This window comes from Ursus americanus, chromosome 33 (assembly GCF_024610735.1).
Source record: "Ursus americanus isolate L20-20 chromosome 33, mUrsAme1.1.p, whole genome shotgun sequence".
In the NCBI taxonomy this organism is placed as follows: Eukaryota; Metazoa; Chordata; class Mammalia; order Carnivora; family Ursidae; genus Ursus; species Ursus americanus.
The window spans coordinates 10,958,835-10,982,060 of record NC_142159.1 but is presented as its reverse complement, the minus strand read 5'-3'; the positions used below and the strand labels follow the sequence as shown (position 1 = coordinate 10,982,060).

At 53.4% G+C, this 23,226-nt stretch overlaps 2 protein-coding genes across 4 annotated transcripts; one reads left to right on the top strand and one right to left on the bottom strand.

Moving 5' to 3' along the window:
- The first annotated feature begins 328 nt into the window (after window positions 1-328).
- NUDC (nuclear distribution C, dynein complex regulator) lies at window positions 329-13,602 on the top strand. The gene is made up of 9 exons (XM_045782314.1): window positions 329-532; window positions 2,656-2,733; window positions 10,057-10,260; window positions 10,356-10,421; window positions 11,232-11,351; window positions 11,428-11,622; window positions 12,486-12,569; window positions 12,665-12,783; window positions 13,150-13,602. Exons 1-9 carry the CDS (start codon window positions 452-454, stop codon window positions 13,199-13,201), a joined length of 999 nt encoding a protein of 332 aa, XP_045638270.1. The 5' UTR covers window positions 329-451; the 3' UTR covers window positions 13,202-13,602.
- KDF1 (keratinocyte differentiation factor 1) lies at window positions 13,349-22,816 on the bottom strand. Of its 3 annotated transcripts, none has more exons than XM_087858676.1 (4): window positions 22,724-22,816; window positions 16,405-17,472; window positions 15,878-15,952; window positions 13,349-15,324 (listed from the first exon to the last, which is right to left on the bottom strand). In XM_087858676.1, exons 2-4 carry the CDS (start codon window positions 17,438-17,440, stop codon window positions 15,242-15,244), a joined length of 1,194 nt encoding a protein of 397 aa, XP_087714802.1. In that variant the 5' UTR covers window positions 17,441-17,472; window positions 22,724-22,816; the 3' UTR covers window positions 13,349-15,241. The 3 variants fall into 3 exon arrangements, with proteins under 3 accessions (XP_087714802.1, XP_087714801.1, XP_087714803.1); XM_087858675.1 differs by lacking the exon at window positions 22,724-22,816 and adding an exon at window positions 22,662-22,723; XM_087858677.1 differs by lacking the exon at window positions 22,724-22,816 and adding an exon at window positions 21,514-22,012.
- Between the last annotated feature and the right edge of the window lie 410 nt (window positions 22,817-23,226).

Here is a 23,226-nt window from a genome sequence, read left to right as displayed (position 1 = left end):
ATCTTCAGCTCCACCGTTCTACAAACTGAAAGTCACTCTCGAGGCGGAGGCGCCGTTTGTCCCTTTTTAATTACCAACCCCGCCAGACCGTAGCTCAACGTTTTCTGGAAGGCTCCAAAGCATCTGGTGACCATAGCAACTCACGCCAAACTCCGGGACCCTCGGCTCCACCCACCGCCTCCTGGACGCGCTCGTCGATTGGCTCAGCGAGTTGACCAATGGTCGGTGAAGCGGGCTGTTTGTCGCGCGGTCAATGGTCGCGGACCGGGAGGGAGGCGGGAAGAGAGGGCGAGAAGGCGGGCCTGGGCGGTGCGGCGCGTGCGTGTTTCCGGCTCCGCTGCGGAAGGCGGACGACTGGAGCCGTTGGGCCGGGCGCGACCCGAAGGAGCAGGGAGAGCGCGGGACGGGAGTGAGGAGCTGGGATCTCGGAGCGTGGCTAGGGGCAGGCGCGATGGGCGGAGAGCAGGAGGAGGAGCGGTTCGACGGCATGCTGCTGGCCATGGCGCAGCAGCACGAGGGCGGCGTGCAGGAGGTAACGGCCCGCGAGGCGTCGGCCTGGCCTGGTTCTGCGGCGCTCGCCCACCCGCGCGGCCCTAGCCACGCTCACTCCACTTACTTGGCTTCGGGGGCCGAGATCCACCCCTGGGCCTCGCGGGTTCTTGGGATGCCCCTCCATTCTCATCGTGCCCCAGCTTCCGGTCTGGCCTCCCCTCCGCACTTCAGGCCGCCCGTTCGTTTCTGTCCCGGGCCCCCGGCGCCGCTCAGTAGTTCTCTTTTAGCAACTCGTGCGTCTCCGAACGCGGCCCTGGAAAACCCGCAGCGCCCCCCCGCCCCCGCCCGTGGCGAGTCCCCAAGTCTCACACATGCTTCCGGCCTCGTTTCCCCTGTGATGGCCGCCCCCGAAGGGCAGTTCTTTGGATGAACCATCCCAGACTTTGGGATTTGCATCTACCAAGACCTGGACCCAGCTGACGAATGTGTGTGGAGGGGTGGAGGTGGAGCGGGGTGATGTTAGCACGTGGTCCTTTCAGGTCTTGAATGGGGACTAGGAAGCCTGGGTTTACAATTTGTTTCCACCACCTACCAACAAGGGACATTTCCACGTCAGGAAGCCTCAGTTCCTTTGTCTTTGAGGCAGAGCTACGAGTCCCTTATTTTCTGAGCAGTGAGGAGAGTAGTGTCTTGAAGTGAAGGATAGTAAGAAATTCTCAATAATCAGGTTTGTTCTTTCAACAGCTATTTGTTGAGTGATGTGTGCCAGACACTCACCGGACTGGGTCCTGAGTATATAGATGTGAGCAGAAGTCTGTCCTTGCCCTGATGGAGCTTAAAAAGAGCTTTTCAAAAGCATGATTCATGCATACTGACCACACAATAACACATAGACCAACTGGTATAGATTCTGGAGTTGGTTTTTTGGACCAAAAGTGTGGAAAGTCAGAAGTAGAAAGCCTATCAAGATCAGTTCCAGAATGCTGATTCTGAAAAAAACCCAAAGGAACTTGCCCAAAATCACCCAGCAGGTTCCTGGCTTAGACAGGACCAGATTCCTTAGGCCTGTGTGCTTTCCACAGTCCATTACTGATTCTGTGTCTCACTGGGAACAAGTTTCTTTGAGCTTTCCATTCCATTCTTTTACCCAGGTGCCAGTGGACTCCCAGGCCCTTGGAGGTGGGAAGAGAGTTATTAATTTGCATGTGTGTAAAGGTTCCCTCCCCATCCTCCTAAATTGTTGACCCCAAATTGTATTTGGGAGTGAGTGAGTGAATCAAAAAAGTATCTAGAAGTAGAAACTCAAACCATGAAGATAAGTTCTAGCATCAGCCTTAGAACCACTCATTTGGGCAAATAAAAGGGCTTGTATATGCTAACTCTAGGTCAGCACTAGATCTTTTCATTCACAGACGTTTACTGAGGATGTACGCTGAGCTGGATCTCGTGCCAAGCATGAATTGGCATGAATAAGCCACAGTTCATGGTACCTGCGTGTGAGGAGTTAACTCTGGCAGGAGGTCTCTTGGTCTGGGCCAGACACAGCTAAGGGCCCTCACCTCCATTATCTCATTTGATCCTCACTAGGTCCCTAGAAATAGGTCCTGCTGCTATTTCTGTGTTAGAGTTAAGAAACTTCCCCAGGATGACAGCTAATATATATCAGTCTGATAACTCAAACCCATGTGCTTAACCACTTGGAGACTTTGGTATGCCAGCTAGAGTTAGTTGGTTTTAACCTTTGAAGTGGCTTCATTTGCTCCCCTGTTTTTGACTCTGCCCTGGTAACTCAGCCAGTGCCAGTCTGGATGGACTTTTTACTATCTGGAAGGAAAGCTGGGCCTAGGTGTTTCAAGCCCTGGATGCAGAGGAGTGTTCCTATATCCTTAGGCTGTTTATAGAGCCACAAGGAATGTGAAACACATGTACACATACACAGGAGAAATGAGAAATCTGCCTCTTAGGCATCTAAATGAGGTTAGGTTAGGCTTCCTGGGGGAGTGACTAAGGTAGGGCCTGTTGGGGAGGCGTCTCCTCGGGTGAGAGGCTCGGGGTGAAACCGTCACGTCTCAAGCTCCCTCCTGGACTAGAAAATGATTTCTGTGCAGTTGAGGGGCTCCCAGTGCGACATCTCCACAGCTTCAGTCTCGTTCTGTCTTTCAGCTTGTGAACACTTTCTTCAGCTTCCTTCGACGCAAAACAGACTTTTTTGTTGGAGGAGAAGAGGGGATGGCAGAGAAGGTGAGTGTTGCGGCCTGCTGTCCCTTTGGAACCTGCGTTTCTTCAGGAGAAAAGTTCGTCTGATCTTCCTTTGGCATAATAATAACCTTCAGCAGAAGTAAAATGCCAAGGGCGAAGAGTTGGGGGACAGGAAGCAAGCATTCATGTACTGAAGCCCCTCTCCTTGCCAGGTGCTTTATCTGCCCGTTTCCCGTGATCCTTCAGCAGCTTGAGCAGGGCAGGTGTTACTATTCCCATTTTGCAAATGAGGAAGTTGGCTCAGAGTGTTTGGCACTTTGTCCAAAGTCTTTTTTTTTTTTTTTTTAAGATGGATGATTAATTAGAGCGTGCACACATGCACACGCATGTGCCAGGGAGGAGGGGCAGAGGCAAAGCGAGAGTCTTAAGCAGACTCCAAGCTGAGCTCGGAGCCTGACGCTGGGCTCGATCTCACAATCCTGAGGTAGAAACCAAGAGTGGATGCCTAACCGACTACGCCACCCAGGCAGTGGGACTTTGTCCGAAGTCCTGAGCTAAGTTGTAGAAGAGCCAGGGTTGGAACCAGAGTCCGTTGTAAAACTGCGTTCCGCCCCTGACACCACGCGTCTTGGTTCCTTTTCCATCGAGGAGGTTTTATCTAATTACCTAGCTGGAGATGAGAGTGGGTAAATGTTAGAAATTGAGCTTAGAAAACAAATACAGGAAAACTTAAAGCCAGCCAGTCCCAGCCTTCTCAGACACTGTGACCCAAAGTTCACTGGTTTGGGAATTGGATTTTGTGTTACAGGCTTTGAGACCTTGAACTTCCTTTTGATTCCTTAGGTTGTAATTATATTTTTGAAGATTGGTAAGTCATGAAAACGTTACCTCACTGAACAGTGATTTTTAGGACCTTGATATTTGTTTTCACTTAAAGAGACGTAGTAACAAGAAGGAGACATTTTGCAAACTGCTTTCTGTGGCTTCAGGGCTCTGCCAAGCTGGAATGCTCTATGCGTGCATGCCACCATGACCTGAGGCTACTCCGTCATAGACGCACTGGCCTCTGAGTGGAGCGTCCCGGGATCTTGGCCCAGCTGTGCGGCTTGGTTGATTTCCCACTAGTTCTCTGGTTCTTTCAATCTACGTGTCTGCGAAATGGAAGAAGGTGGACGTACTGACTGACCCTCTGGCTCGAATATTCTGCGTTAGCACCAGCACCTCCTGTTTTTCTGGGGGCCAGACTGCCTTGTAATAGTCCTTCATTCGTTCAGTGAGTGTTGAGCGAACACTTAATGCTTTGTTTGTGGTAGGTATTATGCCAGACCCTTTGGGATTACAGAGGTGAATACAGACGTGGTCTTCATTTTCATGGTTCTCACAGTGTAGCACCCTGACCCTGCCCCCTAAAAAATGAAGTCATGGGTGTTAGGGAGAAGCTCTGGGAGCATTAAATGGGGACTAACCTAGGCTGGGGGCTCAAGGGACACTTCGTGAGGCAGTGGTGCTGGAGGTATGAAGGATGAGTAAGAGATAGCTGGATGAAGGGAGGGGGTGAGCGATACAAAGAAGTGGTATTGGGGCGCCCGGGTGGCTCAGTCAGTTAAGTGTCCAACTCTTGCATTTGGCTTGGGTCGTGCTCTCAGGGTTGTGAGGTTGAGTCCATATCAGGCCCCGTGCTCAGCTCGGAGTCTGCTTGACGTACTCTGTCTCCCTATCCCTCTGCCCCCCCCCCATAAATAAATAAAATCTTTAAAAAAAAGGTATCATACAAGTATGGGGGTGATGGTAGCTGCCACATATTGGATGTCTGCTGATCCCCTCTTAAACCTTGTCATGTTCCTTGGTTCTTTGTTCCTTAGAAACAAAGCTCTTCCCCAGGAGGTTGGTCAGACCCATGGGCAGGCAGAAACCTGTCCAGCCTTCCCATCTGGTCTCCATTTGAACACAGTAACTTTTTTTTTTTTTTTTTTAAGATTTTATTTATTTATTGGACAGAGAGACAGCGAGAGGGGGGAGCCCGAAACAGGGCTCGATCCCAGGACCCCGGGATCACGCCCTGAGTCGAAGGCAAACGCTTAATGACTGAGCCAGCCAGGCACCCCCACAGTAACTTTTATATTGAGTGCCTACTGTGCACAGGCTCCAGAGACATCATTTTCAAGTGCACTGGTTAGGAGCGTGGGCTCTGGAGTCAGGCCTATGTGAGTTGGAATCCCAGTCCCCGGTCCTTCCCATCCCCCCCACCCCCCGCAACTGTGCGGCATTGGGTGAATCATTTTTTCTCTGAGCCTCATTTCATCTTACCTGTAAAGTGGTCTTAACCGTTATCTCACAGGGCTGTTGTAGGATAAAAAGAGGTCATGTAGGTGAAGTGGCTGGCATTTGAGAATACAAGTTTGTGGTGATTTTTTTGGTTTTGTTTTTTAAGATTATTTATTTGAGAGAAAGCACACGAGGGGAGGGACAGAGGGAGGGGAAGAGGTAGAGAAGCAGACTCCCTGCTGAGTGGGGAACCTGATGCAGTGCGCTTGATCCCATGACCCCAAGATCGTGACCTGAGCTGTAATCAAGCGTCTACATCCAACCAGCTAAGCCACCCAAGTGCCTGAAGTTCATGGCCCTTTTTTTTTTTTTTTTAAAGATTTTATTTATTTGACAGAGAAGGGGAGAGAGAGCACAAGCAGCAGGAGTGGCAGGGAGAGGGAGAAGCAGGCTCCCTGAGCCCGATTTGGGGTTCGATCCTGGGATCCTGGGATCATGACCTGAGCTGAAGACAGGTGCTTAACCAACTGAGCCACCCAGGCGCCCCCATGGTCCTTTTTTTGAACTTCTTAGGGCCTGATGTGTTTTGAGATTTGGATTCTTTGGATTTCAGGAGATGATACAGTGCGTGTACTCTACATAAATTTGCTACAGTGTGCGTATGTAACAAGTATGTACTGTACACACCGTAATGCGTGTAATGTATGCTCTGCGAGTCGGCAGTGTCCTGCAATGAAGCGTTAGTGTTTCTGGAGAGAATGTATATCAATATTCATACCGAGTGGGAGATACGAAGACTATAAATACCTTCATGCCACAAACTTGTAAGTCCAAAAAACGCTTTTACAGTTTTATAGCTTCGGGGGCTAGGCATTATGGATAAGGGACTGTGGATTTGAGGAAAGCCATAATGATCAAATCAGTGTGTTATGGACATAGGAAGAGACGAACGGAACAGTGAAGCAGAATAGAGAACCCAGACAAAGTCTAGCACACGAGAATTCAGTATGTGTCTGATGTAGTAATTTAGTTCTGTAGACAATGGTTGATTGAGTAAGTCGTTGCTGCTACAGCTGGCTGTTATCTGTAAAGAACCACAAGTATACCATCTCTTTTACTCATATGTAAAAATAAATTGCAGACCAAGACGAGTGTGGTAAGGAAAGCTGGGAAACCATATGATCTTGCGTGGAAGAGGCCTTGCAAGATTAGAAACCTGGAAGCTATAAAAGAAAAGGTAGCTCTTTGCCTCTTCAAACATTGAAAACTGTGTGTGTCTGGCAAAAGAAACATACAAAGTTAACTGAAAGACCGTAGGTTTAGAAAAAAATGTTCAGTGCTGCAGAGGACAGAAAATTTAATGACTAATTTAATATGCAGGAGCTTGTAAATTGACAAGAAAAGAATAAACAGAAAAACAGGCAGCTCCAAGAAGAGCCTATCCAAAGAGCATATTAAGAGATGTCCAACTTCAGCAGTCATCTAGGAAATCCAGGAGAATAAACAGTGAGATGCCCTTTTTTTCCTACAAACTGATGAAAGTGTAAAAAGAAAACACCCACAAAAATCCCATCGCTTACAGGGATGTGGAAAAAGGGTAATCTTCAGTTATTTCTGATAAAAGTAAATGATTGTGGCCCTTTATTTATTTATTTATTTTTTAAGATTTTATTTATTTATTTGACAGAGATAGAGACAGCCAGTGAGAGAGGGAACACAAGCAGGGGGAGCGGGAGAGGAAGAAGCAGGCTCATAGCTGAAGAGCCCGATGTGGGGCTCGATCCCATAACGCCAGGATCACGCCCTGAGCCGAAGGCAGGCGCTTAACCGCTGTGCCACCCAGGCGCCCCGATTGTGGCCCTTTAAACACTTTTTATTATAAAAGATGTTCGACGTCACTAATCAGAGAAATACAAATCCAACCACGTTGAAGTCCCACCTCACACCCATTAGGACGGCTTCCGTAAAACACCAGAAATCTCCCAAGTGTTGGCGAGTGTGCGGAGAAATCGGCACATTTGTGCCTTGTTGATGGGAATATAAAATGGTGCGGCTGCTGTGGGAAACAGCATGGCACTTCCTCAAAAATTAAAAATAGAACTGTATGGTCCAGCAATCCCACTTCTGGGTACACACGCAAAAGAATTGAAAGCAGGTTCTTGAGAGATTCGTACACCGTGTTCACAGCAGCGCTGTGCACGAGAGCCAAAAGCTGGAAGCTGTCCGAGCATCCACTGATGGAGGGGGAAATAGTGTCATATATACGTATAACGGAGCTAATGGAGTACTGGTCAGCCTTTTAAAGGAAGACGCACACATAAGAGTATTTATTGAATGATTTCACTTACGTGAAATTCTAGAACAGGAGTGTGTGGTCTCTCTGAGATGGGTTGGGCTATACCCCTCTGCCCGCCCCCCCAGCCCCTGCCATGTTCAGGTTAAGTATCTCTCAGTGTCTCTCCTGGCCAGGCTGGTGGGAACCACTCTTTGCCCAGTCACCCAGCCTAGGTCAGGGAAAGCCTGTGTTCGGGTATGCCCACTGACGAGTCTGGGACCTGTCTTCTAGACCTAGAGCAACTGTTCTCATCCCTTTCCCACTCTGCTGGGCTGTGGTTCCCGACGATGTGTCCAGTGACAGATGCTTGGGTCTGTGACAGCCTGCTGGTTGGCACCACAGAGTAGGCTACCCCCTACTCCCAGGGGTCTCTGCCTGGGGCTGGGTAAAGTTGGAAGGAGGAGATTGGGAGGAGGGGTCAGAGGCTGCTGTGATTGGCCTTGACTGTGTCTGGTGGTTCAGCTCTGCCCTCACCTAACCTCCAGGAGCTAGGAAGGAACAGGACAAATGGGATGTAACATGACTCACTGGAGCTGGGAGGGAGGAGGGCCCTGCTCCCGCCTCCCCCTGGCCACTGGTTGGCAAATGACTTGAGTTCAAGGTCTTCCCGATTAGGGATTTGGGACCAAGGCCTGATGGTGGAACAGCCTCTGCTGGCGTAATTGTCTCATGACTGATTCTATTGACAGCAGAATGGCCTTCGGGTGACTCACTTCCCTTTCACACACAACCCATTTTGTTAACCCATTTAGTTTAGGGGATGCTTTTGGTGCCCTTCAGCCCTGTAGAGTATGGAACTGCCGCGCTGTGTCGTGAGGTTGGGATTTCCGAGCTAGCAGGAGGAATTGGCATCAAATGAATGAGCAGCCATGGGACATTTGCCAGAACCTAGGTCTAGGAGCCCATGGGTGACTTTGGTGACCCTGAGCCCCATGTAGACCTCTCAGTTCTTGCAGACCCTTCCGTCCCTCCAGCTCTGGCTCAGAGATGTTTGGAAGATGGTAAATTGACCACTGCTCATGTGGTGAGTGCCCCGCAAGGCCTCTTCCAGGTGTGTGGGCGGACACGGTTGGGTTTCCTGAGTTGGGTGTGTTTCGGGGCCTGCTGAAGGTAAAGAGGTGAAGCTCCAGAGACACTGGAGCTGGTCCTGGAGGATAAGCAGGAGATTGCCAGGTGACCTGGGGTAGGGACAAGGACGTTCTAGGCAAAGAACAGCTTATGCAAGACTGTTTTTGAAAATAATGAAATAGAAGCACAGACTGATGACCTCAGGATCACACAGGTAGACAGAGTAGTCTGGGAACTCTAATCTAGGTGTGACTCTCCAGTCTGCTTGAGAATTGGGCAGGAGGGCTTGTTAAAAATACAGACTGCCGGGGTGCCTGGGTGGCTCAGTTAGGCAGTGAAGCGGCCTGGCCGACTCTTGATTCCGGCTCAGGTCAGGATCTCAGGGTCCTGGGATGGAGCCCTGCATTGGGTTCCGTGCTCAGCGGGGAGTCTGCTTCCGGATTCTCTCTCTCTGCCACCTCTCCCCCTGCTCACATGCATGTTCTCTCTCTCTCTCTCTCTCTCTCTCTCTCTCTCAAATTAATAAATAAATCCTAAAAAAAAAAAATACAGGATGCTAAGCCCCACCCCAGAATGTCTGATTCAGTAGGTCTGGAGTGGGGCTGAAGTTTAGCATTTCTCGCAAATTCTGGGTGATGCTGGTGCTGTAGCTCCTTGGGGAGCTTGGAGAACCACACTCGGAGTCCTTTTGGTTAAACAGGTGAGCCATCTCTCCCATTGTATTTTTATAGCAGAGAATGTACTTGTCCCCACCCCTCACCGGCTGCCACTGGGTTAGCCTCAGCCAGGCAAGGGGTGTTGGGAAGCTAACACTTCGTATGCAGCTGTGATGTGGCGAGGACTGTGCCAGCCTCTGTAAGTGTCTGTTGTGTTTGATCCTCATGACAGGTGAGAAAACAGGGCTTAAAAGGTGTCAGAGTCATTCACTTGTCCAAGGCCACACGGCTGGGTAGTGACAGGGACAGCAGTATTGTGGTGGCTCCGGGGCAGCAGGGAGGCCCGCGCCAGGACGTGGGTTGGAAGCGTCCTGGGGAGGCACCGTGGAAGAGGAGGGATTTGACGGTGAAAGCTTGCAGGCTGAGGAGAGGAGTCTAGCCTCTTCCCTCAAGAAAGCTCTGTCCGGCTCCCTGCTAACGTGGCGGTTCTGCGTGCGGTGCGGCGAGGCCGGCTCTGCTGTCCTGCAGGCGGGTACGTGTCAGGAAGAGATGAGTCGGGAGCAGGGCAGTGCAGGCCTGCGAGCTCAGGAGAGGCCGCTTGCGTGGAGGCTGGAGTTGGGCTTCTACTGGCTCTGCTCTGTAGGGAGGGCTCCGAGCACAGCCTCGCTGTGCACCGTAGGGACTCGTCCTCACAGATGAGGGCTCCGAAGCGCTTCCAGGCTGGTCCTTTGCCAAAAATACGGTAGCTAGTGTGTGGCAGCCTGGGTGAGAGCTCAGCTTGTCTGGCTTCGCTGTCCGTGTTTTTAGGCACTAGACTGCTTTTTAAATAGCCACCGTTTGTCCCGCCGGGTACTTTGCAGGTGTTCTCACGATAGGTCTGAGATCAGTGTGTGCGGCGTGATGCCCGTTTCGTAGATGAGGAGGTGAGGGTCTGAGTACAGTGCCGCGCGCAGGCGCCCAGCGCGTGGAGGTGGCTGGACTCCAGGCCTTGGGACACTGGCCACCGGCCCAGTGCCTCATGGCCGCCTCTCCCTTCCCCAGCTCATCACACAGACCTTCAACCACCATAACCAGCTGGCCCAGAAGGCCCGGCGGGAGAAGAGAGCTCGGCAGGAGACGGAGCGGCGGGAGAAAGCGGAGCGGGCAGCCAGGCTGGCCAAGGAGGCCAAGTCCGAGGCCTCTGGGCCCCAGATCAAGGAGCTGACTGATGAGGAGGCAGAGAGGCTGCAGCTGGAGATTGACCAGGTGAGAGCGGACCCCCCCCCCCCCGCCCCTGTCGCCATCCCGGTTGGTACCGGCAGCGAGGACGCACTTGCCAACTGCTGTGCCCTTCACCACAGAAAAAGGACGCAGAGAATCATGAGGCCCAGCTCAAGAATGGCAGCCTTGGCTCACCGGGGAAGCAGGTGAGATGGACTGGGGGTGCCTGAGACTAGTCAGGGCTTGGGAACTTCCAGGGACCTTCTAGCCTTTCTCTGTCTCTGGAATGCCTCCCCCATGCCCTCTCCCTCAACTTTGGGGGTCCTCCCCACACTTCAGGATCCCACTCACAGACATTGGACCACAGGACCGGGTTTAAAAAAAACAACCCACTGGCCTTAAAGCCTTGGTAGGAAAGTCCAAGAGCCAAAGAGGGCAGTGCCTGGACAGGCATCGTTCAGGTGGGCTGGGGTCTGTGGGCCCAGCCTGGCCCTGTGTGGTGGGCTACTCTGGTATATCTGGGGGATGTGCCCCTCAGGCTCCTCCCTCTGACTCAGGTCCAGCTTTCCAAACACTCATTTGGGGCACTCATTTGGCTTTCCAGAGTTTCTGGTCTGACGCTAGGGTCTCAGCCCTGCAGACACAGAAGAAACTTGATTGTGGGGCAGCCTGGTTTTATCTTAGAACAATCTTGCACATGGCTACCTTGTGACCTTCTGTTCTGTGCTGGACTGTCTTTCCAAGTCCCTTAGCTTGGATCCCCAGCTAGGTTCTATGGGTCCATCTCTGACTGTCACTGTTCCCCAGCTGTGTCCTTTGTCACATGGTAAGCTGCTCCTCTCAGGCAGCGATCAGGACCATTTTTTAACCTTTGGCTCCCAGTGGGCTATGGAGTGGGCAGGGACCGTGTCTGTTCCATCTCGTGGCTGTGTGCCCAGTGCCAGCCCCGGGCCTGGCTCAGTGGGGTGCAGTCTGTGCCTGTCAGGTAAGTAGCTGAGCACCCCAACTGTGAGCAGGACGCTGAGGAGGACGAGGAGGAGGAGGACGAGAAAGACAAAGGGAAACTGAAGCCCAACCTTGGCAATGGGGCCGACTTGCCCAATTACCGCTGGACCCAGACCTTGTCAGAGCTGGACGTAAGTGGCCAGGGCTGGGGTTAGGAGGTTAGGGAGCCAGCCTGGGGCTCCTTCTGACTTCTCCTGCCCCGTGCAGCTGGCACTGCCTTTCCACGTGAACTTCCGGCTGAAGGGGAAGGATGTGGTGGTGGACATCCATCGGCGGCACCTCCGGGTGGGGCTCAAGGGGCAGCCAGCAGTCATTGACGGGGAGCTCTACAACGAGGTGAAGGTGGAGGAGAGCTCGTGGCTCATCGAGGACGGCAAGGTGGTGACGGTGCATCTGGAGAAGGTGCGAGAAGCCTGGCCTCCTGGCCTGCGTCTTGATGGAGAAAGGAGGGAGGGTGTCTGCTCATTCACTCGGGGACCATCGCTGGGGGTCTAGCAGATGTGTTTAATCTGCGCAAGATTTTTACTGTAGGTCTGTCCCATTTTAGAGTCAGGAAAATGGCAACTCAGGGATTTGCCGGGCTCCTCCCTCTAGGTAGGGATGGAATCAAGATCGAAAGTCTTTGGTACCAACGCATCTTCCTTTGGTTTGTACATGCATTCAGTTCAGCAAACATGTACATACCTGCTTCGTGCCAGAGATTTTTCTAAGTGCTGGTGAGAGAGCAGTGGACAAAATGTAGAGTTGCCCTCAGAAAGTCTCCGCTCACTCCCTCAGAGAGATGGAGCAACACATGTAATGTAAATAAATGGCTCTGTAAGGTGCCCTGGGTCCAGGGAAGGCTTCCCCTGCAACCCATGCCCGTCCTCGCCTACCTGCCTCCCCCTCACCTCTCTGTGCCCTTGTACTTGCTCTCCCTCCCAGCCGGGATCCCTGCCGTGCTTTTTCATCAGGCGGACTGTGTGTCGCTCAGGGCCAGCCCCGGTGCCGCTCTGACTTCTCGCTCTCCACCCTGGATGAATAGCTCCCTCTGTACTTTATTTTTGCCCCGATGACACTGATTTGTAACTGTCCACCTCCGTTTCCCCCAGCTCCTGGGGAGGGCAGAAGCCTTGGCCATGTGCACCCTAGGTCCCTGCACGGGTCTTTGTGGGTACCCGGTGCAGGATGTGGGTGGGAGTGAGTTGCGTTCTGGAAAGGTTGGGGGGGGATCCTGGGGCACTGAGGGAGCTACCTCCCATCCCCCGCGTTTCCCCTCCTCACAGATCAACAAGATGGAGTGGTGGAGCCGCTTGGTGTCCAGTGACCCTGAGATCAATACCAAGAAGATCAACCCTGAGAACTCCAAGGTGAGCCCTGGCTGGTTGTGGGGGGCTTCAGCTGGGAGGTGAGGGTATCTGTGGCCCCAGAGCCTTACCCGTCCCTGTTAACCGCCTGCCCTCAGCTGTCAGACCTGGACAGTGAGACCCGCAGCATGGTGGAAAAGATGATGTACGACCAGAGGCAGAAGTCCATGGGGCTGCCCACCTCGGATGAGCAGAAAAAGCAGGAGATTCTGAAGAAGTGAGCAATGCGGAGATGGGGGTGTGGGGGAGGTGGATGTTGGGCCTGGACCTGGGTGATAGCAGTGAGTGGGTCAGTGGGTCACTGAGCAGGACACAGGAGTCGCCCTGCCCCTTCCAGGATGAGCCAGCCAAGTTTATGGATTTATGGCCTCAGCTTGCCTACCCTCATCACTTTCTGAGGTCATCTTGAGGGCAAAGGCACCTCAGGGTAGAAAGTCATTGCCACCTACAGGAAGACCCTGAGGCCCTACTGCTGCCTGACCTGGCTCCAAGTTGCTCAGGGTTCTCAAGAAACTAGACCTGACATCGGGGGTCTGGGAGAGGGAACAGCCTGTTTTACCTCCTTCCTGCTTTCCCTCCCCAGGTTCATGGATCAGCATCCAGAGATGGATTTTTCAAAGGCCAAATTCAACTAGCCCCCGTGTTTGCTTCCCTGAACTCTTGGGGCTGAGCCCCCAGCCATCCACCTTCTTTTCCTACCCTCCCCTGGGACTTGGGGGGCCTCAGGGCTGGGGCAGGCGTGGGACTGGCTCAGGCACACTGGTCCCAGGGCATCATGGGAGAAGGGCTGGGGCCTTGGGGGGGGGGTGTCTTATCTTCCCCAGTTGGCCTGCTGTTAACACATTAAACCTACTTACTCCACCTGTGTCTTCTCTTCCCTCTGGCCTTTCCCTGGGGGACAGGCCTCTCTTATTGCTGCTGCTGGGGGCTCGGCTTCTAGCCCAGATTCTACCATGTGATCCAGAGGAAGTCCTTACAGCTCTGTGGGGCAGTTTTTCATTACCTAAAGGAAGAATTAAACTAAGCTTTTAGTCTGTGTGTGACTGAGCAAAGGTGAATTTTTCTGGTTACAGGGACCAGAATATATTAAGGGGCCCATGACTCAGCAAAATTTAAGACCAGCTAGACTTGATTCCATTTTCATCTCTTAAGACAGTTTCTCACTGTGGATATTCTCAGTCTTGGAGCGGCCTTGACCTGAATGAGATAGCAGAGCTGAAGGAAAGGGGCCAGTTTTCTCACTGGTACTGGGGCCTTGTGGGCACAGCCCCCAAGGGGACCGTCCTGTGTGTCTGATGGGGAGCTGGATAAGTACAGTTTGTCTAGTAGTCACTTGCCAAAAGGGCCTGTGGGGACAATAAAAAGGTGAGACGGGGGCTCTAGGTGAGGAGGTGGGGATCCTGGACACCTAATTTGTTCAGTCAAGAACAGGCTGGTGGGCCTGCTCTGTCCTCGCGGCTGAGAGCACTAACAAGACACTCCTGTATATGAGGAGTAGCTAAGTGAGATCTTTCTGAACCCTTGTTGGGCTTGTGTCCAAACAGGAGGACCCTGCTTCTGCTCCAAGGTCAGCTTGCCAGCTTTGGGGCAGAACTGCCAAGAGGCCAGCTTCCAGGTCCAGAGCCAGTTACTAGCTATATGACAAGTTCCTTGACCCCTCTGAGCCCCAGCCTCCCTGTCCACGAAAGGATGATCCCACTCCAGGGTTGTTGGGAAGGTCAAGAAGGTCCCAGTAGACCAAGTGCTCTATCAAAACCAGGGAGAGGTGGAGGGAGCTTCAAGTCTGAGGCTGGGTGGGGGCTAACCCGTGCACAAGGATTTGGGGAAACTGCAGGGGTGGCCAAAAGCAGGCCAGCCTGCAGGTGGTGAACCAAGGCAGCAGGAGTCCAGGTAGGCCTGCCTAGAACCACCTCTCCACAACAGAAACCTCTTGTCAGACCTTTCTCAGGTACAGAAACTACAGAAACTGGCTTTTTGTCTGGAACTCACAGTGAACCTGAGAGGTGGACATTCTTGCTCTCATTTTAGCCTTCTGACTTTGACCCCACAACACGAAGGCAAGCCGGGTGCTCTATCCTGTCTCCTCTGCTTATCAGTCAAGCAGATGGGACAGAAAGGGCAGTGTCACAGCCGAGATGACCAGGCAGTCATCTACTCTCTTTGTACTTGAAACTATGGTCATGTTAGCATATACAACATCGGCTAAGAACCAACAGAATATGTGGAGCGTGGGCACTGCCCACAGAATTCCAGACAGAGGCCCTGCCTGCCCCCAACCCAGTCCATTTAAGATAAGCTGCTTTGAGCTGCCACCCTCTCCCCCCACCCTCATCCTGGGGAGGGGAGAGTTTGCATGACTGGTTATGGGGTGTATGTTACGGGGGTAGAGCTGGGATTCAATCCCAGAAGGTAACTCCTAAGTCTGCTCTCTCTGATCCAGGCTGCGTGAAGACCGCAGGTGGAAAGGAACAGACCCAGGCAGGGGTCAGGCCAGCAAGGGATCCAGGGTGATGTGGGCACCATGGCCCAGTGAAATGCACATGGTCCAGGAACCAGTCAGCTGAGGTGGGAGGAGCCAGGGTGGCCCAGCCTCCTCCAAAGGGGGTCCTGCTGCCCCTCTTCATGTGGGGTGTACTTCTCCCAGAAGGAGTCGCAGCCACTGGGCCGGGTCGAGGTTAGCAGTACACCTGGAGCAGCGGCGCTCCCGACGAGTCTGTGTCTGTGCCCTGGAAGGATGAGTCGTGGCTGGCTGGGTATCCTGAGGGGAAGGGAGGGGGAAGCAGAGGCTCAGAGAGGGGAAGGAGCTCATCCAGGTACCACGGACAGGGAGAAACCTGCTGAGAAGGAGCCGAGTGGGACTCAAGCCTGGGTTGGTCTGATCCTGGCTGGGTGACCCACTCAGCTGCTTGACCTCTCTGAGCCCCAGCCTTGCTGTCTGTTAAAGGGTAATGACCCCACTCCTGGGGGCTTAGGAAGACCAAGAAGGCAGCAGAAGAACGCACGCAGGGTGCCTTTTCAGTACCAGTGGATGGCCTCCGCCCTTCACTGTCCTCCCCAGTGACTGGGGGGGCTTAAATGCAACTTCTGGGTACCTGCCCCCTGCTGGTTCAGGGGCAGTCCCCTGAATGTCTCCCAAATGAACCTTTTAAGCCAGCTTGCAGGACTAGGGTGGGGGTCTGTGGCTGCTCAGGCTTCTGGTCCCCTTCTGAAACCATCCTCACCCACCCCGGAGGAAGCTGGGAGAGGGGCATGGCAGGGGGGAGGGGGGCCTGAGGGCAGTCCCCTCTCTACTCGTCAGGTCAGGACCAAACCTGGGGCTCCATAAGGCCTCAGCTTCCTGGCGATGGCATCTGCAGTGGTCTCCTGGGAGATCTGCACTGTGAGTTCTAGGGAGGGAACAGGAGGGGTCAGTGGTCATTATCACATCCTTTTAACCCTACCCCCCACTTCAGCTCCCAGCTCCTACCCCTGGGCTGGGCTTGAGAAGCAATGCTTAAAACAAAGACAACTTGCGTGTGCATGTGCGCGTGCGTGTGTGTGTGTGTGTCTGTGTCTGTGCAGTGGTGGGTGGGTGGGGGCTTCGGTGAGGCCAGGGCCGAGGTCCAAATTCATACAGGTTCCTGGGTCCTGTTAACCAGGCTAGGCAAGCTCTGGCAGGTGGTAGCGGGGGACAGAGGGGCCTTTTGGGGGACACAGGATTGAGAAAAGGGAGGAAAAGGACAAAGGAGAGCAGGGACTGGCTGAGGGGCGGACCCCCAGTGGCCACAGACCCAGTGCAGCCCTCCCTTGGCCAGAGCCGCCACCACGCTGCCCCTCAGCCACGTGGAGCCCCACCTACCATCCTGGCTGAGCCCTGAGCCCACCATGGTCTCGTGGCCACTGTCAGGGGCAGCAGCAGGGGCCGCTCCCCGCGTGGAGCGCCCCTCCGTGGTCTGCGGGCGGGCTCGGCTCTTGCGGGTACTGATGCGGATGATGCCGCGAACCAGGCGGCCCTCGGCGTCCTGCTCGTCCAGGTGGTAGTCCTGGGTGATGCTGCTGATGAGGTCCGAGATCTTACTGGTCTTCTCCAGGAACACGGTGTCTGATGTGCACTTGGCCAGCTCGTCAATCTGGTGTACGCTGAACAGCTCTGTCAGCTTCTTGAAGATGAGCACATCAATCTCTCGGCTGGACATGGAGCCGCTTCCTATCTCGGGCAGGTCCAGGTCCGACTCGTGGAAGGAGTAGTACTCTTCGGAGCCACGGGGGCTGCTGGCAAGGGTGCTGGGCAGGCTGTGCCGCATAGGCGGGGGTTCGGCCAGGGGCTCCTTGCAGCAGGAGTCCGCATCAGGGGCTGGGGAGGTGGCGCTGCGGTAGGGATATACAGGGATGCCTTTGAGCTTGACGTCAGGGTAGCTGAAACTGCTGCCCATGGTTGACTTGAGCCGTTGGCCATCCCGCCGGCTGGGAGGTGCTCGGTCGGGGCTGGGGGGCACTCCATTGTGTTCTTTGGCCCAGCTGGCTTCGGCAGCCCCCTCAGGGGAGTCCCCAGCAGACAAGCAGGGGCTGCAGCCCCGCATGCAGGCCCCGCAACGCTGGAGGCAACTCCGGCAGCGGCGGAAGCAGAAGGCGGCCCGGCACCAGTCCCACACCCAGGGTCGCCAGAGCGGGCAACAGGCCGGGGGCTCAGCAGCAGACTCAGCAGAGCCGGAGATGAAGGTAAGGCTCTCGGGCCCATGGTGGCCAGGGTCCTTGGGGTCTGGCCTGCGGGTGCGGCGGCTTGGTGGGGGTTGGGGCGGCTCATCAAAAGTCTCCAGGCATAGTTCTGTTGGCCGCTCCCAGGGTCCCAAGCGTGGGGGCCCAGATGATGGGCGGGGGTGTCCAGGGCGGGGCATGGCTCATTGCATGGTTTCTTGCAGCCAGGCACCTGTAGAGGAGAGGCCAGGAAGGAGTCATGTTCAAGGGTGCAGTTATACCCATGAACCCTCACCTAGGGTCCCTCCCTCCCCGAAGAAGAAATTCTCTCTCTGGTCTAACCTACATGTCAAAATTTCCCAGGAGAGGGTGCCTGGGCGGCTCAGTAGGTTAAGTGTCTGACTCTTGGTTTTGGCTCAGGTCATGATCTCAGGGTCCTGGGAGTAATTCCTGCGTTGGTCTCCATGCCCAGTGCAGAGTCAGCTTGGGATTCTCTCTCTCCCTCTGTCTGCCCCTCTCTCCCTCTCAAATAAATAAATAAATAAATAAATCTTAAAAAAAAAAAAAGTCCTGGGTATTATATAAGACTGATGAATCACTGACCTCTACCTCTGAAACTAATAATACATTATATGTTAATTAATTGAATTTAAATAAATATTTTAAAAAATGAAAAAAATGTCCTGGGACTTCACACCCAGGGATGTGGTGGGATGGCTACTATTGAAAAAGCAGAAAATGACAGGCATGGAGATATGGAGACGGAGGAGCCCCCGGAGAATGGTGTGGACGCTGTGACAGCATGGCAGCACCTCCAAAAATTACACAGGACTGCCATGTGACCCCGCAATCCCAATTCTGGGTAAATACCCCCAAAAGGACGGAAAGCAGGGACTGAAATAGACATTTGTATACCAGTGTCCACACAGCAGCATTATTTGCAATAGGCAAAAGGTGGAAAGACATGATGTATACATACAATGGATTTTTCATCCCTAAGAAGGAATGAGATTCTGATGCGTGCCGCAGCACATGAGCTTTGAGACATTACGCTAAGTGAAATAAACCTGACACAAAGGACACATATTGTATGGTCCCACTTATACGAAATATCTAGACTAGTCCAATTCTTAGGACAGAAAGTAAAATGGTGGTCACCAGGGGCTGGGAGCAGTGGGGAAACGGGAAGTTAGTGTTTAATGGGTACAGTTCCACTTTGGGAAGATGAAAAGGTTCTGGAGATGGGTGGTGGTGATGGTTACCCAACACGCGACAATGTGAATGTGTTTAATGCCACCGAACTGTATGGTTAAAATGGTAATAAAAAACTAAAATGGTAAATTTTATGAAGTGTATATTTTACCACATGAAAAGAAAAGTCTCCTGAGATCTCACTTTCTGGGGAATGGTCTCCCCCAGTTTATTCCCTCTGTTGGTAAGCCTACCCAACAGAATCTCTGAGGCCCTCAACAAATGCCTTTCCATGTGACTTGCTACAGAGTCTGACCATTACGACCTTCCCTTCCCCTCTTCCTTCAAATCAGTCATGGGGATGTGACAGCTCCCTATCAGTGTTTCAGTCCGGCTCAGATTTGCTGTCCTACCAATACTTAACACCAAGCACTCTTCCGCTTCCTTTGATTAGACAAGAAAGCCAAGCCACAAAATACACCTTCTTTCCCTTCTTGACTTGGTGGCTAGCAAGCTCAGAGCGAAGACTTCATTCATTCCATAATCACTGAGCCCGGCCCCATGTTAGGTGCTGTAAAACCAAAGATGAATAAACTACAGACCTTGTTCTTGTGATTCACTCATGGTTTTGTAGGAAAAGCAGATGCTTAAAAGCTCCTAAGATGGAACATGTAGGATATGTGAGGCATTATGGGAGTGAACGACTACGCCTGACGGAGTCAGGGAACATTATGCAGTGATATGTGGAAGGTCCTCGATCCCATGTGGGGGTTTGCTAGGCAATAACCTGGATTTTCTGCAACACTGACCCCTTACCCTTTTATCCCCGATTTAATGGCACTGGAGGTCCTAGAACTGGTGATGTGTGAGGACCCTGGGAGTGGGGGTTAGGGTATCCGTGTCCTAGTCCCAGTTCTGGCTCTAACAGACAATGTGCTTTGGACAAATAAATGCCACCTCTTTAAACAGGGCCATGGTCATCTCTCACCCAGGTACTGTCAAGGCTCCCATTCTGGCCACCTCCATTCCCTTCTACTTGCTGCAGCCAGGGAGAACTTAAAAAATCCGAGAAACCTGGCAGACTCCACTGTCATCAATGATCGAAGTTAACATCATCAACAACGGGATGAACTGCGTCATGTGCTTCCTGACACTCTGCACTAAGAAGGACACTACATCAGTAAGAAGTATTTCTGCCCCAACTGCAGAACCTGCATGTAATCATGAGGAGACACCAGACAAGTCCGACTTAAGGGAATGACAACTAAAGGCAATGTGTGATCCTGGATTGGATCCTGGATCAAGAGGAAAAACGGGAAACTGGATAATGTGGATAAGTGGTGAAATTTAAAAGTAGACTGTGTATTATCTAATAGTAATATGCCAATGTTAAATTTCCTGAATTTGATTACCATGGTTACGTAAGACTATGTTCTTATTCTCAGGAAGTATATATACACTGGGGCATGATGTCAGCAAGCTCATCTCAAGTTTCCCAAGAAAATCAGAAGGTGCATGTGTCTCGAGAGAGAAGGGGAGGGAGGGAAGGAATGTTAGCCACTGCTGCTGGTAAGATACAGGAGTTCTTTATTCCTGCAATTATTGAATCCACCCCCTCAGCCCCATTCAGCGCTCCTTCTCCAAGGCCCCTCCAGATCCCCAAGTCAGATGGGAGCCCCTCTCCCCACAGCTTTCTGCTGGGCTCTGTCAGCTGGGACGGCCTTGAACCCACTGTTTGAAGAGAAGTCTACATGACCTCAAGGGGCAGTGACTGCGTCTGACTCCTTTCTGCCTCAGTGTCGGAACAGGGTTGGGTACAGTAAGTGCTGCAGGGGGCTGACACATTCTGTGTGACCTCAGAGTAGAATCAGAACCACTGGGTAGGAAGAAGAAGGACTTAGGCTCTGGGCTGACCAGAGTGGGGACAGCAGCAGGCTCAGGGAAAGAGGATGAAATCCCCTCCTCAAAGGTGTGTACGTGGAGATTGTAACAGGTGACTTGGAAGTCCCTCATGATCCAGACAGGCAAGTGGTTAAAAACCTTTGCCTTGGTCCCTGCTCTTGGTCCCTTGGTCTTCTCCTCCCTCTGCCATTCCCCCTGCTTGTGATCTCTCTCTGTGTGTCAAATAAATAAATCTAAAAAACAAACAAACAAAAACAAAAAAATGTTGCCTTGGTTTGAGGAATGTGGGGTTGAGTATGGACTCATTCATTTACTCAATTAACAAATATTTAGCGAGGGCATACTGAATGCCAGACACTGTTCTAAATGTGGTGGCTACAGTGATAAGACAGACAAAATTCCCTAATCTCAGGAGTCTGCATTCTTGTGAATGAGTTATTGATGGCTTACATTGTTCTATGTGCTGTGACTGTATTAAACCGATTCTCACAACCTTATTTGTAGGTATTGTTGTTGTTGTTGTTATTATTACTATACACGAAGAGGCCCAGATAGGTTAAATAAGTTGTTCAAGCCACACATCTATTTGTACCCAAGCAGCCTGGCCCAGATTCTTACCCACTACCTCATCCCATCTATTACTTGGGAGGAAGGGGGCAAAGTGGCCAGCTGCCAGCTCCCTGGACAAGCCTGTACCCATGCAGGGACCACATAGGAAGCCCTGAGTCTTCCAGGCTCAGTCCTTGGATGAGGAGGTTGGGTGCCTCTATACTATTTGAACCACACAGAGCTCTGGGGTACCCGGGGCTTGTAAAAACATCAAAGGGTTACTGATGATGGTCTGGGTCACTCCTTCTCTACCTCCAAGGCTTAAGGATTTGCTACTATTCATTAAATTCACCCACCAAATATTTACTGAGCACCTACTATGTGCCCAGCACCGTGCTAAATGCTGGGGAAACAGCAGTGAATGGTCCAGAAACAGGCTCCAGCCCAAGAGGACTTTCACTTTACCTAACAGTCACAATGCTCTGTAAGCATTGTATCTCCGCTTTACAGATCAGGAAGCTTGAGCTCAGAAGTGACTTGCCCAGACACCCAGCTGGAACGGGAGGGAACGGGGTTTGTACTGTGGTCTACCAGACTCTGGAGCCCACGTACTTTGTTTTGTGCCACATACCTGGAATGCGGGTGAGATGGAGGGACGTGGGGAGCAAGACCTAGAGGAAGGACAATAGCTTGTCTCAGTTTCCCCCACACCTCTAGGTCCAGAACCCTCCTGAAGTCAAACTCAGCCCATTTTTTCCAGGCTCTATCTTCCCCTAGCTGCTGCTGCCCCCACCTCCTGAAACCTAAGAACCCTGTCACTTGGTTGAGTGAGGGGACGGCCCGGCTCCTATTGTGGCCTGGAGCAAGACTTTGGGCCTCAGTTTTCTCCTCTTTAACAAGGGGAGACAGCAGTGTCTTCCTGGGCCACCGTGAGGTTTAAATGAGATATTCCGTGCAGGTTGCTTAGCGTGGTGCCTGGCTCGTGGGAGGGGCTTGGACACTGGGCGCCCCAAGTCACTGCAGGGATCTTCCTCAGAGTCAGAAGGTCCTAAGCCCGCCCTCACCAAACTTCTCTTGATGCTCTTCCCCTTCCCCTAGTCCCTGAGAACACACACACCCAGGGGTCCGTCTCTGTACCATCCTCTTCCCCACAAGGTCCCCAGGACAGGCCCCGCCCCCGTACCCAGCCTAGTCTTGCACACCCAGCCGAGAGGGGCGCCCCAGCCCTGCTCGGGAAACAGCCTTCTGCTCTCCCACCCGGCATCCCCGCACCCTCTATTTCCTGCCCCAAAGGCTCAGCTCGCGCCTCCGGCATCCGGGAGCACCTACTCCCGAGGCAAGGGAGAACCAGACCCCGGCACTGCCCCTCGGATCAGCACAGCTCCTACCGCAGCAGTGCCCTCGGGGCGAGCACCAACCTCTCCAGCTGCAGGGGCCCCCGCCCGAGGGCAGACGCAGCCCCTCTCCCGCCCTGACACCTTTCCTCCGGGTGTGCACGGCCCCCCGCCCTCTCCCGACCCTGCCACCCCGGGCCAGCACGGCTCCCGCCCCCAGCCAGCGCAGCCCTGAGGGCGACGGCGTCCCCCGCCCCCCACTCTCCCGCTCAGCCCGGGCTCCCGCTCGGGCCGCTCCCCGGCCCGGCCCGCGCACCCCGGAAGTGGGAGGGTGGCGCCCGAGGAACCGGCCCCGGGACCCTCCCCCGCCCAGGCGTAGCCTCGGGGGTCTCTCCACACCAGTGCCGCCGTGCTTCGCGCCCCCATGGGCCCGCGCGGGGCTTACCTGTGCCGCCAGGTGAGCCGCCTCCGGCTCGGCCCCTCCCCCCGCCCCCCCTCGCCGCTCACCTGGAGCGCAGGTGAGCGTCTCGCGGGAGCGCTGCACGGGCCGCCGCTGAGGACACACTTCCTGCCTCCGCGAAGCTCCGCCGCGGCCGCCGCGCACCTGGGCCGAGGCCCCGCCCCGGGCGCGGGAGGGAGGGGGGTGGGCACCGCGGCTCGGCTGGGGCGCTCGGCCTACGGACTCGGAACCGCGCTCAGTCTGGTCTGGCTAAGTGAGGCGGGCAGGGTAGACCGACGCTGGTGGTTCAGTCTCCTCTTCTGTTCAATGGGCAGGTAGTCCCAGCAGTCTCTGTGCACCTGGGGAGCGCTAGCCAGTTCTTAAAGGCGCAGCTCCAAGGGCATTTATCTCCCGGGACGACTTCTCTAGCCCCTAGGCCTGTCTGGTTTCCTGTTATACGGAACAGCTCTCTGTACTTCGTTATCATAATACTCAGCACACAATTTTCTTGTCTTTGGACTCCTCCTTTTCTGACTTGAGGACAGGGTCTGGTCTTGTACCCAATGCTCCT